This window comes from Haliotis asinina, chromosome 10, assembly GCF_037392515.1.
Source record: "Haliotis asinina isolate JCU_RB_2024 chromosome 10, JCU_Hal_asi_v2, whole genome shotgun sequence".
Taxonomy (NCBI): domain Eukaryota; kingdom Metazoa; phylum Mollusca; class Gastropoda; order Lepetellida; family Haliotidae; genus Haliotis; species Haliotis asinina.
The window spans coordinates 31,066,497-31,080,078 of NC_090289.1; the positions used below are offsets into that span (position 1 = coordinate 31,066,497).

Genomic DNA, 13,582 nt, shown 5'->3' on the forward strand with positions numbered 1-13,582 from the left:
GGCACTCATTGGGACTAAAGAAATAATCCGATTTAGACAAAGTGCTGGACTGTAGAGCTGATGGTAAATGTACACGCCATCGTTGGGGCTGAGATTGTATGCCGTAGTTGACACCCTGCCGGTTTGGACAGTTTCCACTGTATGCCAAGTAGGGGATATGTTCCATTTTGCACATATACCAAGAGCCAGTGTCAATGTATGTGAGAAAATGTAAATATGTTTGCCTAGGAATGAAGCATTTAAAAAATAATGAAATTTATTGCCACATTTTTCTTAAAGCTGTCCCAAACCGGCACTCATTGGGACTGCAGAAATAATAAGTTTAGACAATGTGCCGGATTGGAGAGCTGATGGTAAATGTACAAGCCACAAATGGGACCGAGAGATTATGCGGGTGTTGACAACTTGCCGGAATGGACAGATACCGGTTTTAACAGCGTAAATAACAACTGTTTCTTTCTTTAAGTGATAAAAAGAGCCTAATTCAAAGGAGTAACCCAATCCATTGCCTAATTTCACCCGGTTGACGGGTGTTTATTACACATATATGTACTTATCTCTATTGCACTGATGTAGTTTCAGGCAATTCAGAGTCCAATGACCTGGAGCTTTCGGTAAGTGGAGTTTAAACTTAGAATTGATATTCAGCACCCCAAGCCTGCCGCTAGAGGCGACTCTGGTGGTCAAGCGCTCTGACCAGCCTGACGCATGTAATCGTATAACAGTTGCATACATCGATGCACTGGATTATCTGGTCCATCACAGTATTTACCAAGACTGCTGGAAGGTGTAACAAACAAAGAATTCTCATGTAAAAAACCTCAAATTCAAGCCCCAAAATAAATTAACTCGCAATACGCAAAATGAATATCGCTAATAATTTGTTGAACATGGCCATTCCACTCACTTTGCTCTTCCCGTTCCCTTTTCACACCCTCGTCAGTCTGTCTGGTAGAATCTGCAACGTCCTGGTCCCCGGTGGCCAGGAAGTCAAATATACACGGGAGGTTCTTGTCGTCCCCGCCACATGCAGCAATAGACGCAGTCCTGTCCTCTTCACTGGCCTCGTCGTAAAACAGGGGCACGAAGTCTGGATGGTAGAAGTCCGAGGCGTTCTTTCGTGGTGGATAAATGAAAAGGGACTCTGTCAAGTTGATCTGCCCTGAAAACAGAGTGAGAGATTTTAGTCTTTCAGCAGTATTCCAACAATATCATTGCGGCTTATACTAGAAGCGGGCGTCACTCTGAAAACAGATGGAATCGAGGGGGGGGGGGGGGGTTGCTTGTACCCATGTGAGGAATCGGACAATCGAACCCGGCCTCTCGGTGTGACGAACACTTTAACCACTAAGCTGCCACATCATTTTTCAGCTGCATCGTACGACAAGACGCAGCTAGCGGGGACCCCAGCTGTTGTAAACCTAACCCCTCTATGAGACAACGATGAGACTGGGTTTCAGGTTACATAAAAAATAATTGTACATTCTGTTGTTTCAATATCCGTAATGTTAGATATTTGTTACTACCTACTGTTTTCCTTTCAGCACCATTATCGAGGCGAATCTGAGTTCGAATCCATGATCAGCGGATCCTGTTCTGTGACGATGTGTATTCATCATCCGCAGCTGCTGTGATTGATTGATTGACTGATGTTTTACGCCGCATTCAGTTATATTCCATCTATATGACGGCGGTCTGTAAATAATCTAGTCTGGACCAGACATTCCAGTGATCAACAGCTTGAACGTCGACCTTCACAAAAGAGATGCGATGATGTGTGCCAACCAAGTCTGCAAGCCTGATAAATCGATCACGTTAGTGACTCTTACGACAAGCAGTGCTTGCTGAAGACCAAATCTAACAAGCATCTTCATGGGGACAGGGATTACATAACTAGCTGGTCGTACACAAGGGACAGGCGGTGGGGTATACCCAGTGTGAATTCCCGTGTACCGGTGGAGAGTTTATGGACTCTCACACAGAGTACAACGTTACAGGATAGGTTACATTCACACAAAAAATAGAGTGTCACAGTTAATACACGAAGTACTTACATGTTTTCCCATATTCGTATACGACCCTTTCTGGTGAACTGACATCCAGAATGGTTCCATTAGGGAAGGTAAGATCGTCGGACTTGTCATCGTTGAAATTTCCCATCAAACCTCTTGTTTTGTTCTTAAAAGCTGCCGTCAAACCCACGGAGACGGTGAGGAGCTTTGGACCTTGCACCACCCTCACGGAGACCCCTGTTGGTCCAACGAGACATGCTGCGTAAGGCCTATCTACTGACTTACATTGCCTTAAAACAGACTTCATAAAGTAATGAGTTCCCAAAGATGGACACATATTCCAACTTGATTTTAAAGTGGGTCAGGTCAGTGGGTATGGTTTCACATCAGAAATGGGCTTCACATGTTGTTCCGATGTGAGGAATCGAATCCCGGTCTTCGGCCTGAGGAACGGATGCTTTAATCACTAGACTGTACCCACCGACCCCGTGAGTCAGGTGAAGGAACTAGCCAAAGGTAAGATGCTTGGTTGGCGTTTTAGAAGATGCTATTTGATGAACATAGAAACATTTCTGAGTTTCATCCTCTTTTAATACTTTAATGCAACGATAAAACCTGATGATAGGACCAGAACATGCCCTGAAACGTTGAATCAAAGTCTAAAAAGAAGAATAAACCCAATCAATATATATTATCGATACCACCGATACGGTCTGTGGTGTGATATGAACACCAAACCCAAAGGTGTTTTGACTGGGCATTATTGACATTAACTTTTACTAAACCATTCCTACACATCGACCAGGCAGGGTAAGAAAAAGAAAATCTTTTAACGTATTTTCCCCAGCGATTCTCTATTTAAGTCAAGGGTTTTACCACATTGCAAACACAACAGGAATGCACACCACACAGTACATGCTTTTGCATACATGACACAACCAACACTGGACACACAATAACACAAACCCCCTCCACATATCTGTCACTTAGCGTGTACCTGAAGGAAAGAACCCTACGACATCCTCGCCTTGACGACTAACTGTCAATCCGCCAGTGCCGGTCTCCGTGAAGTTGGCGTCATTTGCAAAGGACACAGATAAGTCTTTTCCGTTCCGGTAGATGATGAACCCTTTAAAGAGAAACGACAAAACCCTTTCCACATCCATAAGAAATCTCTGCAAAAAGCAGAGTCAATTGTACAATTGTGGGCATATCATGAGTATATGTTTGTTTCAGCAGTATTACACCTGTTTTCTTTGCTTGTAAACAAATCGAGTTTGGACAAGACAATCCAGTGATTGTCATCATGCGATACGATGACAGTGTTTATGAATCACTATGCCATAGAGATGATACCAGGTGTTCACGAAAAAGGTGAGCGTATCCTGCACCACCGATGACACCCAGTGTCTAGTTAGCTGTTCAGTTGAAACATACTGGGAAACGTTTGGGGTAAGTCAAAATTGGTAACTAGGCTAACTAGAAAATACTACAATAAATGGCCTGAATCACTGACATAGCGCACCACGTATTGGTGGTGCTATGTTTTAAAAGGGTGTATGACACTTTAACATCCTTGTAAATTCCACTTTCCACAATTCCACTGCAGTTCCTAATACCCTTTAAAAACACCGTGTAACGAAGTTATTACCCTTACTATGTCTGTATTTATCTCATCTTTGAAAAACTGACATTCGACAGAATATAACAACAATAAATAACGATAACACACTTTATATGAGTCAAGCCATAAAGGGAGATAACTCGTGATAGCTTATTATAACGTGACCGGATTTGAGGTTTTTTTGGTCTCAAACGACAAATGAAGTATTTTTTACAAAATATATTGACGAAAACAAATAACAAATCATGTAAACGAATTCATTACTCTGTTTATACTCATAATTGTAAAGCCAACCGTAAACTTTCGAAACGGTCAGCTGCTTGGCAGCCATATTCAATATAAGGTCAAGGTCATATGTACAACCAGTGTAGCTTACCTTGTAATAGATTTGACAGTGTGTACGAATCTTAATTCCGGTTCATATGCTTTGGCTACTGACAATCAGAATTCGACAAATTGTTCAAGGGTCCCAAAGTCACATATACTACACTGTCATGGAAAGCGTATACTCGATTTGACTAAAATTGATTACAGGCCTATTCCACAGTCGTCGAAGGACTATGTCCTTTAGATCCAAATATCACTATGACAAATAGTCACAAGCTTTTGTAGCAGGCAGTGTATAACTGAAATGTATACTTAACGGCATCATCATTTGCTAAAGCCCGATGTCCATTACGACAGTTCTCGCCAAGTGCAATGTACTAAACTGGCTTTTAGGTGACTCAGGATCGTTTAGTCAGGCTCTCTGACTTGCTGAACACATGCCATCGTCTCCCAATTCGTACATCAATGCTCATGGTGCCAGTCACTGGAAAGTCTTGCCCAGTCTCGATTATTTAATGACTGATGTATTATTGCAGGAACATTACTTAGCGTGGCGCTAAACAACAAAGAAAGATTTGCTATTTTAAAACTATTTATATTTATCTACGGTTCCTTATATAAAGGCTGCTGGGCTAAGAATGGATCGCAAACAGAGGAAAGGCAAATTCATTTAGCCTTGGCTACACACGTAAGGCACAAAAGGAGTTACGTCCCTTGGTTTACCTAGCGCTGTGAGGAGCTCAGCATCAGCTACTGTTTGTTCAGATGTTGGCAGATGTTGGCAGATGTTGGCACAGTTGCCATGGTGGTTTTCTTTAGGAGTCTCTCACTCAAAAGGGGGGTAATTTCAATTTACCTGTCTTAGATGGTGCCAGTTCCACGATAAAGGTATCGTTTCTGTCCGTAGCAGCAAAGGCCGTGAAGATGGTAGCCGTGGTCAGATTGCCGTCCTTATTCAGAGCCCTTTCCGTTCTGGCTTGAAGTGTAAAGGTGGCATTTACATCGTTCGCATCAAGCATCACCCATTCGCCGTGGCCGTTGAAAATGTAGGTGAGCTCATCGAGGGTGGTAATGTGTGGGTCACCAAACCCGTTGGCTGAAAACGTGGTCATGAGTGTGATAATACTGGCTGGGGGACATTGCAAAACTTATTGATAGGTCGTTATGAGCATTTTAATCCTCTCAGAGCAATACATCAAAATTTGTCCATAAGTCGTTATCAACATTTTATTCCAGGTTGGACACTATATCAAACCTTGTTGATAAGTCTACATCAGTATTCTATTCCAGATAAGGCAATAGATAGATAGAACCACACAACACCGCTCGTCAATATGTCGTAAGCAATATTTAACACTGGCTGGGCAATACTTCAAAACTCGTCCATAAGTCGATATCAACATTTTAATTCCCACATTAGTGATTCCACACCTGGGTTCAATGCGTGAAACCCATTTCAGGTGTCCCCCAATGGAATATTGGCAAATTCGGATAAAAGTAAACTCACCCATATTATCACTCTTCAAAGGGTTTTACTTACCCCACCAGAAAGGGAACCTGCGGGAACAGAATCTCTGGGGTCGGATACTGAAGAAGAGATCGCACGTATTGGACTGCTCACAGCAATAGTATCTTCCCTGGAAATCTGCCAGGTAATGCAGCCTTACAAATATGGGATCATACCTCTGCAGCGAGCCAGATTCGTCATCGGACGTAAGTAATCTGGAGTTTCTATAGCAACATTCCTGTAAAAATACAGATTGTCACATTTTTAAAAAAAATGCAAAATGGAACAAGTCGTCAACTTGTCTATCTGCTTAATATTGTCAAAACAAATCATGAAAGATCTTATTCACTTAATACACCAGTTGCACGTTATGGTATATCTTTTCTATCACACTGACTCGTGAAGATCCGGGTTAGAATTGATCTTCAGGAACCCATACTTGTCGTAAGAGGCGACTAACGGGTTGGTGGCAAGGCTCGCTGACTTGATTGACACGACACTTGTCGTATCCCAATTGCAGATTGCAGTGGTTGGTCATTGGATTGTCTGGACCAGATTCGATTATTCACAGACCACCCTCATGTAGCGTTAACGCGTGTTCTCCTCATCCCTTATATTGCGTCAGACCTCTCGATCCCGCGTCAATTTTGGCTCACCTGACACACTGAACTTAAACAGTGGAACGCCGTTATATCCTTCGACACCCTCTCTACCCTTAACACAACAAAGTGACGTATCTGTAATACATTTCAATAGTTTGCAAATTCATTTGATCAATAATGCGTGATAAAAAAGCCAAAAATAACCCAACTTACCCGTGACAATGGAAATGACCACCAGGTGAGGTACGATGTGTAACAAGTACTGAATCTACCATTCTGGAATTTATAACCAGAAAAGTAAAAACGCCAGTCTCTGTGCATCCACACTGAACTGCAGGGACAGTCTGCCAGGAAAAATGTCCACCAACTCCGATAATCCCCTGACCACCTGTTATACCAATCTCTACACAACGACACATAGTTGGTCACAGTTCCCCCGATGTCGAAGACGTACACACCCGGGGTACCTGAATTGAAAAAAATTATATCAAATTTGAAGATTCTTTTCGAAAGAATTGACTTAACAGCTTCGACTTCATTGACAGTCTGTCTTCGGTGTCAGTTAGGAGGTCATTGTTACCTTGAGCAGTATACTGGCAAACAGGCAATGTTACAATTTGGAGTTTGTAACAGTTCGTGCGTATGAGCGAATGAATGAGTTTGGTTATACACCGTTTTTAGCAATATTTCAGCAATATCAAAGCTGGGACACCAGAAATGGGCTTCACACATTGTACCTTTGTGGGAAATAGAACCCAGGTCTTCTGTGGTTTAATCACAAGGCTCCCCCACCCCTACCCCACCTGGTAAGTTGGTATGGAATCGAACCTGGGTCTTCGGCGTGAAGAGAGAAGCTTTAACCACTAGGCTACCCAACTGACCCTATGAATTTAAGGAGGGAGGATTTATGCAGTTGTAAGGAATAGCGTGGATGGTCTACAAACAGACTGAAGATGTTGGGGACATCAATGGAATCGACTCCTTGTCGGCTGGGTAATTAGGCCAAGAATTGACGACTTTGAGACTCGGCCGTTCCTTGGCACGTTATACCTACATTTACGTGATTGTTAGTGAGTTACGTTTCACACCGCCTTTAGCAATATCCCAGCAATATCAAGGCAGGGGACACCTGAAATGAACTTGATGCATTGCACCCATGTGAGAAATCGAACCGTTGTCTTCGGCGTGAGAAACGAACGCATTAACCACTAAGCTACCCCATTAACCCCTCTTATTAATGATCACTGCCAAACAGGATAATAACAAGCACAATACTGAACCGGAAATGGAACCACCGACCTTCCACTCAACGGGAATAGTGAGAGAGTGGGTTTAGTTTTACGCCGCACGCAACAATATTCCAGCCATATGGCGGCGGTCTGTCAATAATCCTGTCTGGGCCAGTGATCAACAACATGAGCATCGATCTGCGCAATTGGGAATCGATGACATGTGTCAACCTAGTGAGCGAGCCTGACCACCCGATCCCGTTAGTTGCCTCTTACGACAAGCATAGTCACTCGAGGGGGATAGCCTCTGTACCTCAGACCAGTGAAATTGTCATGTTTCGTTATCAACCTGGTAATTGTATTTGTATTCACGGTCCGCTACAATGTGGGCGATTCGGTGATGTTGAGGTCGTGGTGTGATGACGACGCTACCTACCTGTGTTGCTGCCGATACCGGCGTTGGTATAAGCCGATCGCTTGCCAGAGGCGATAAGGACCACCTCTCTTCTGTCTTGCGGATTGGAACTTTCATAGCCGATATAAATTGGAATGTCATCGCTGACAGTCCATCCCATTTTGTTGTAGGTATACAAGGCATATGTTGCCTGGCCGTTTGTAATCAGCAACACTTGAAACGTGGCATACTACAACAAATGATTTAGATATATCGTGATAATCGATTTGTTTTACTCCGATTTTACCTATATTCCAGCAATATAACTGAGGGTTATATCAGAAATGACCTTCACCCACTGTAACGGTTAAACGGTTTAACACCAAGGCTACCTCACTTCCCCCATCGCAATAATATCGCGAGAAAACATTTCCACATCCATATCAAATGACTGCTAAAAGCCGAGTCGATTGTACAATCCGACGATTATGAACATGTGTTTGTATGCACCTTTATCGCCATGAATGTATGACAGCAGCTGTATGACAGCAGCATGAAAATAATAGAGCCTGGACCAGACAGACCAGTGATCAACATCATGAGCATTGATCTGGGAAACGATGGCATGTATCAAGTGAGATCACCTTTTATGACAGGTGTGGTATATGGGTTACGGGATACTGAAGACAAATTGTCATCCGGACATTGTACAGGTATCTGTCTGTCCGTCTGTCAGTATGTCACGATTCACAGAATCACACTCATTCGCACACAAATATTCACATATTTACTGAATCACCATCTCTCTAAATCATGCACATGCGCGCTCGCACATGCATACACTCAACCGCTCAAGGACGCATTCACGCAGTTGCTCAATGGAACTGATATCTCACCTTTCCGGAAGTGGTTTCTCCCTTCTGTGGAACGTCATTCCACGTAACCACCAACGCCCATGTTGCTCTGAATGAGCTGTCAGTGATATACTTCTTAATCCACGTGGAAGCTCTTTCTAGCATAGAATTGTTGGGTCCGGTGTAAACTTGGTAGTATATGGCAGTTGAGGACTTCTTCACCGAGGACGTAAGGTCAATGTCAGCCCAGTACGGACACAAAATGTTCTGTGTAGTTGTGGGCAGCGATGGAGCATATGGACCAAACGGCGTCCGAAAACTAATTACGCCATTCGTAGAAATCTGGACGGAAGGGAGAACACAGTCATTAATGACTTAACCTTCTTTTAATCCGCATTCGGCAGTGTTCTAGTTATATGGCGGATCAATAAATAATCGAGTCTAGACCAGACAATCCTGTGATCAACAGCATGAGCATCGATCTACGCAATTAGGATGCGATGATATGTGTCAACCGAGTCACCGAGCCTCACCACAAGATCCCTTGTGATCCTTTGTGCCTCTTAGTGGTTGCTGAAGACTAGTTCTAACCCGCACCTCCACAGGTGAACGACAGACGGGAATTAATTAACAGGCTGTTCATAAAATGCTATACTGTCCTGTAATATGTAGAGTACTTCGTATGTATTCGGCATGTTATTTCGAAACAGTTTCACTAATATCTTAAATTCACCATATCACACCACTGTTCTCCAAAATATCTAATGCAATACTATTAGCTTTTGCCAAAAAGGCGACTATGCTTGTCGTAAGAGGCGACTAACGGGATCGGGTGGTCAGGCTGCTGACTTGGTTGACACGTGTCATCGATTCCCAATTGCGCAGATCGATGCTCATGTTGTTGATCACTGGATTGTCTGGTCCAGACTCGATTATTTACAAACCGCCGCCATATGGGTGGAATATTGCTGAGTGCGGCGTAAACTCACTTAATTACACTGTGGGATTGCCAGGTGGCAAAAAACATTCGCTCTATTGCTAAACGCCGCGTAAAACCAAACTGACTCACTGAATTACCTTCATGTCATGGTAGTTCTGAACTTACATATAACTCGGTGTATATTTTCGATGAAAATGGTATTCCATCCTCCACTTCTATTCGCTGAAAACCTTCGTCCTGGGTTCTCATTGCGCTATCCGAAGTGCTTGTACCGAAGGCAAACATTTCTGTTGAAAGGGAAAAAACAGCAATGATATCACAACTATTATTCAAAACACACACCATCGGGCGTTCAATGTCGATAAGTAAATGAGTAAAACTTGGTTGACGATCATTGCGTTTGTATTGTAACATGCACGTACGTTTGTACATGTGTATGTACGTACGTGGTTGCGTATGTGTATGAGTGCATGCGTGTGTCTGCGCAAGAGAGGACTAATACCACTTTTAATATTCTAGTCCACTGATTTTTATGTGCAAAGGGTGTGTTGGTTGTGTGAAGGTGATTGGTTATGCTGACAGTGTGAACCGATCATGACCAATTAAGTTGACAATGTGTACTGATCATGATTGATTATGCTGACAATGTGTACTGATCGCGGTTATGTATTTTGATCCTGTGGTCTGATTGTGAATGGTGATGCTGACAATGTGACCTGCTGGTGTATTGGTTATTTCGACAATGTGAACTAATCGTGATTGGTTATGTTCAAAATATGAACTGATCGAGATTGCATGTGTTGACAATGTGAACTGGAGGTGATTGGTTATTTCAACAATATGAACTGATCAGGACTAATTATGTTGACAATATGAACTGATCAGGACTAATTATGTTGACAATATGAACTGATCAGGACTAATTATGTTGACAATATGAACTGATCGAGGACTAAAAAATGTTGACAATATGAACTGATCGAGGACTAATTATGTTGACAATATGAACTGATCAGGACTAATTATAATGACAATATGAACTGATCAGGATTAATTAAGTTGACAATATGAACTGATCGAGGACTAATTATGTTGACAATATGAACTGATCGAGGACTAATTATGTTGACAATATGAACTGATCGAGGACTAATTATGTTGACGATATGAACTGATCAGGACTAATTATGTTGACAATGTGAACTAATCGTGATTGGTTATGCTGACAATGTGAACTGATCATGATTGGTTATGTTCAAAATATGAACTGATCGAGATTGCATGTGTTGACAATGTGAACTGGGGGTGATTGGTTATTTCAACAATATGAACTGATCGAGGACTAATTATGTTGACAATATGAACTGATCAGGACTAATTATGTTGACAATATGAACTGATCAGGACTAATTATGTTGACAATATGAACTGATCGAGGACTAATTATGTTGACAATATGAACTGATCGAGGACTAATTATGTTGACAATATGAACTGATCAGGACTAATTATGTTGACAATATGAACTGATCAGGACTAATTAAGTTGACAATATGAACTGATCGAGGACTAATTATGTTGACAATATGAACTGATCGAGGACTAATTATGCTGACAATATGAACTGATCGAGGACTAATTATGTTGACAATATGAACTGATCAGGACTAATTATGTTGACAATGTGAACTAATCGTGATTGGTTATGCTGACAATGTGAACTGATCATGATTGGTTATGTTCAAAATATGAACTGATCGAGATTGCATGTGTTGACAATGTGAACTGGGGGTGATTGGTTATTTCAACAATATGAACTGATCAGGACTAATTATAATGACAATATGAACTGATCAGGACTAATTATGTTGACAATATGAACTGATCAGGACTAATTATGTTGACAATATGAACTGATCGAGGACTAATTATGTTGACAATATGAACTGATCGAGGACTAATTATGTTGACAATATGAACTGATCAGGACTAATTATGTTGACAATATGAACTGATCAGGACTAATTATGTTGACAATATGAACTGATCGAGGACTAATTATGTTGACAATATGAACTGATCGAGGACTAATTATGCTGACAATATGAACTGATCGAGGACTAATTATGTTGACAATATGAACTGATCAGGACTAATTATGTTGACAATATGAACTGATCAGGACTAATTATGTTGACAATATGAACTGATCAGGACTAATTATGTTGACAATATGAACTGATCAGGACTAATTATGTTGACAATATGAAATGATCGAGGACTAATTATGGTGACAATATGAACTGATCGAGGACTAATTGTGCTGACAATATGAACTGATCAGGACTAATTATGTTGACAATATGAACTGATGGAGGACTAATTATGTTGACAATATGAACTGATCGAGGACTAATTGTGCTGACAATATGAACTGATCGAGGACTAATTATGTTGACAATATGAACTGATCGAGGACTAATTGTGCTGACAATATGAACTGATCGAGGACTAATTATAATGACAATATGAAATGATCGAGGACTAATTATGTTGACAATATGAACTGATCGAGGACTAATTGTGCTGACAATATGAACTGATCGAGGACTAATTATGTTGACAATATGAACTGATCGAGAACTAATTATGCTGACGATATGAACTGATCGTGATTCGGTAGGTTGACAATGTGAACTGACCGGACTGATCGTGTTTGGTTATGTTGACAAAATGAACTGGGTTTGACTGGGCGTGTTAACCTTGTGAATTGTTAAATGTTCTTTTCCTTACCTGCAAAGCATTCCCGATCTCTCCGGACGAACCCGGCCACGCACCCACACTCGTAACCCGCAACCAGGTCGGTACACACGTCAAATGGGCCTTTACAGTACTCCCTGTCATCATCGTCACACTCATTTACTGAAAATATACAGATGTAGTGACTACAATAAATACGACTCGTACCCCATAGGTTCGTCTTTTAAACCTTGTAGAAACATTTTTGTGAGAGTCTACATTATCTAACAAAAAGAACCTAAAATCCGTTTGATGCCAGCGACACATGCAACAGACAATAAATGGTTCTATAATGGCAGTTTGTTTTATTGGGTAATCATATTTGTTAGGTTAAGTGAACAGAGTTTCGGGGCATTTTTTCAACCGATTACATCCTGTTCAGCTTGACCTGATCAAGTGAATACTAATGCATTTCGTGACCATGTCACATCTGTTTTGGTCTATTATTGTGAAGGAGTGACCCATTGTCATATAATTGTCAGCATGTCCGAAAAGCCGAGACAAGGTCGCCGTTTGACATCTTAGTTTCGAGAAATCGAGAACAATCTCCTGTATTTCAAAAAGAAGCTACAGATGGTTTAATATTTCCATTTCACGCTTTTAGTAAGCGAGCAGAAGCAGCAGTAACTGGTGATTCCAGTGATAATTGAGCTGGTTTAGAGAGTGAATCAGGAATCGGATTGTGAAAGTAATTGAGTCTGTACGTTGTGAAGTTAGTAAACCAAACTAGACAGCATATGACTGTATAAACAATTCAACTAAAACATGAAAGTGTGTTTCCGGGACAAGTTCTATAACGAATCCATGTGTTTATGCTTACCACGAATGCAACATTAATAACATCTCCTGCTCCCCTATTTCATGTACGCAACTAGGATACGGTGACACATGACTGAACCAAGTCAGCGAGTCTGACCAACCGATCCCGTTTGTCGCCTTCTACCAGAAGCATGGTTTGAAGAAGTCCGGATTTTCACGGGTGAAATATTACTTGAAGAAAATTGTAGCAACTATTGCTGAAAATGAGTTCAAAGCCAAATCAAGGATATTGAAATGACAAAGTGGCGTAATCATACACTCGCCATTGCAAGTTCATTCCACGGGAATGTTTCCCTTTTTCGGAGTATCTGTTCAGATCCGGGTTAGAATTGATTTTCTAACCCTTGCTTGTCGTAAGAGGCGACCTGTGTACCCCGTCAGTCTCATTGGCTTTGGTTGACACATGGTTGACACAAAATCCCACTTGAATCGATCGATGCTCATGCTGTCGATCACTTGATTGCCAGGTGAGGCT

The 13,582-nt window shown here is 41.5% G+C and overlaps 1 protein-coding gene across 1 annotated transcript in view; it reads right to left on the minus strand.

The window, feature by feature from the left end:
• Positions 1 to 13,582, minus strand: part of LOC137297948 (fibrillin-2-like) — a 93,750-nt gene that overhangs the window by 51,818 nt on the left and 28,350 nt on the right. Inside the window, exons 4-13 of the mRNA XM_067829949.1 lie at positions 12,283 to 12,411; positions 9,655 to 9,776; positions 8,592 to 8,891; positions 7,738 to 7,945; positions 6,286 to 6,539; positions 5,504 to 5,708; positions 4,820 to 5,059; positions 3,010 to 3,141; positions 2,055 to 2,249; positions 908 to 1,162 (exon numbers count right to left, since the gene is read on the minus strand). Of these exons, the coding sequence (XP_067686050.1) occupies positions 908 to 1,162; positions 2,055 to 2,249; positions 3,010 to 3,141; positions 4,820 to 5,059; positions 5,504 to 5,708; positions 6,286 to 6,539; positions 7,738 to 7,945; positions 8,592 to 8,891; positions 9,655 to 9,776; positions 12,283 to 12,411 (2,040 nt within the window). The remainder of the gene's footprint in view (positions 1 to 907; positions 1,163 to 2,054; positions 2,250 to 3,009; positions 3,142 to 4,819; positions 5,060 to 5,503; positions 5,709 to 6,285; positions 6,540 to 7,737; positions 7,946 to 8,591; positions 8,892 to 9,654; positions 9,777 to 12,282; positions 12,412 to 13,582) is intronic.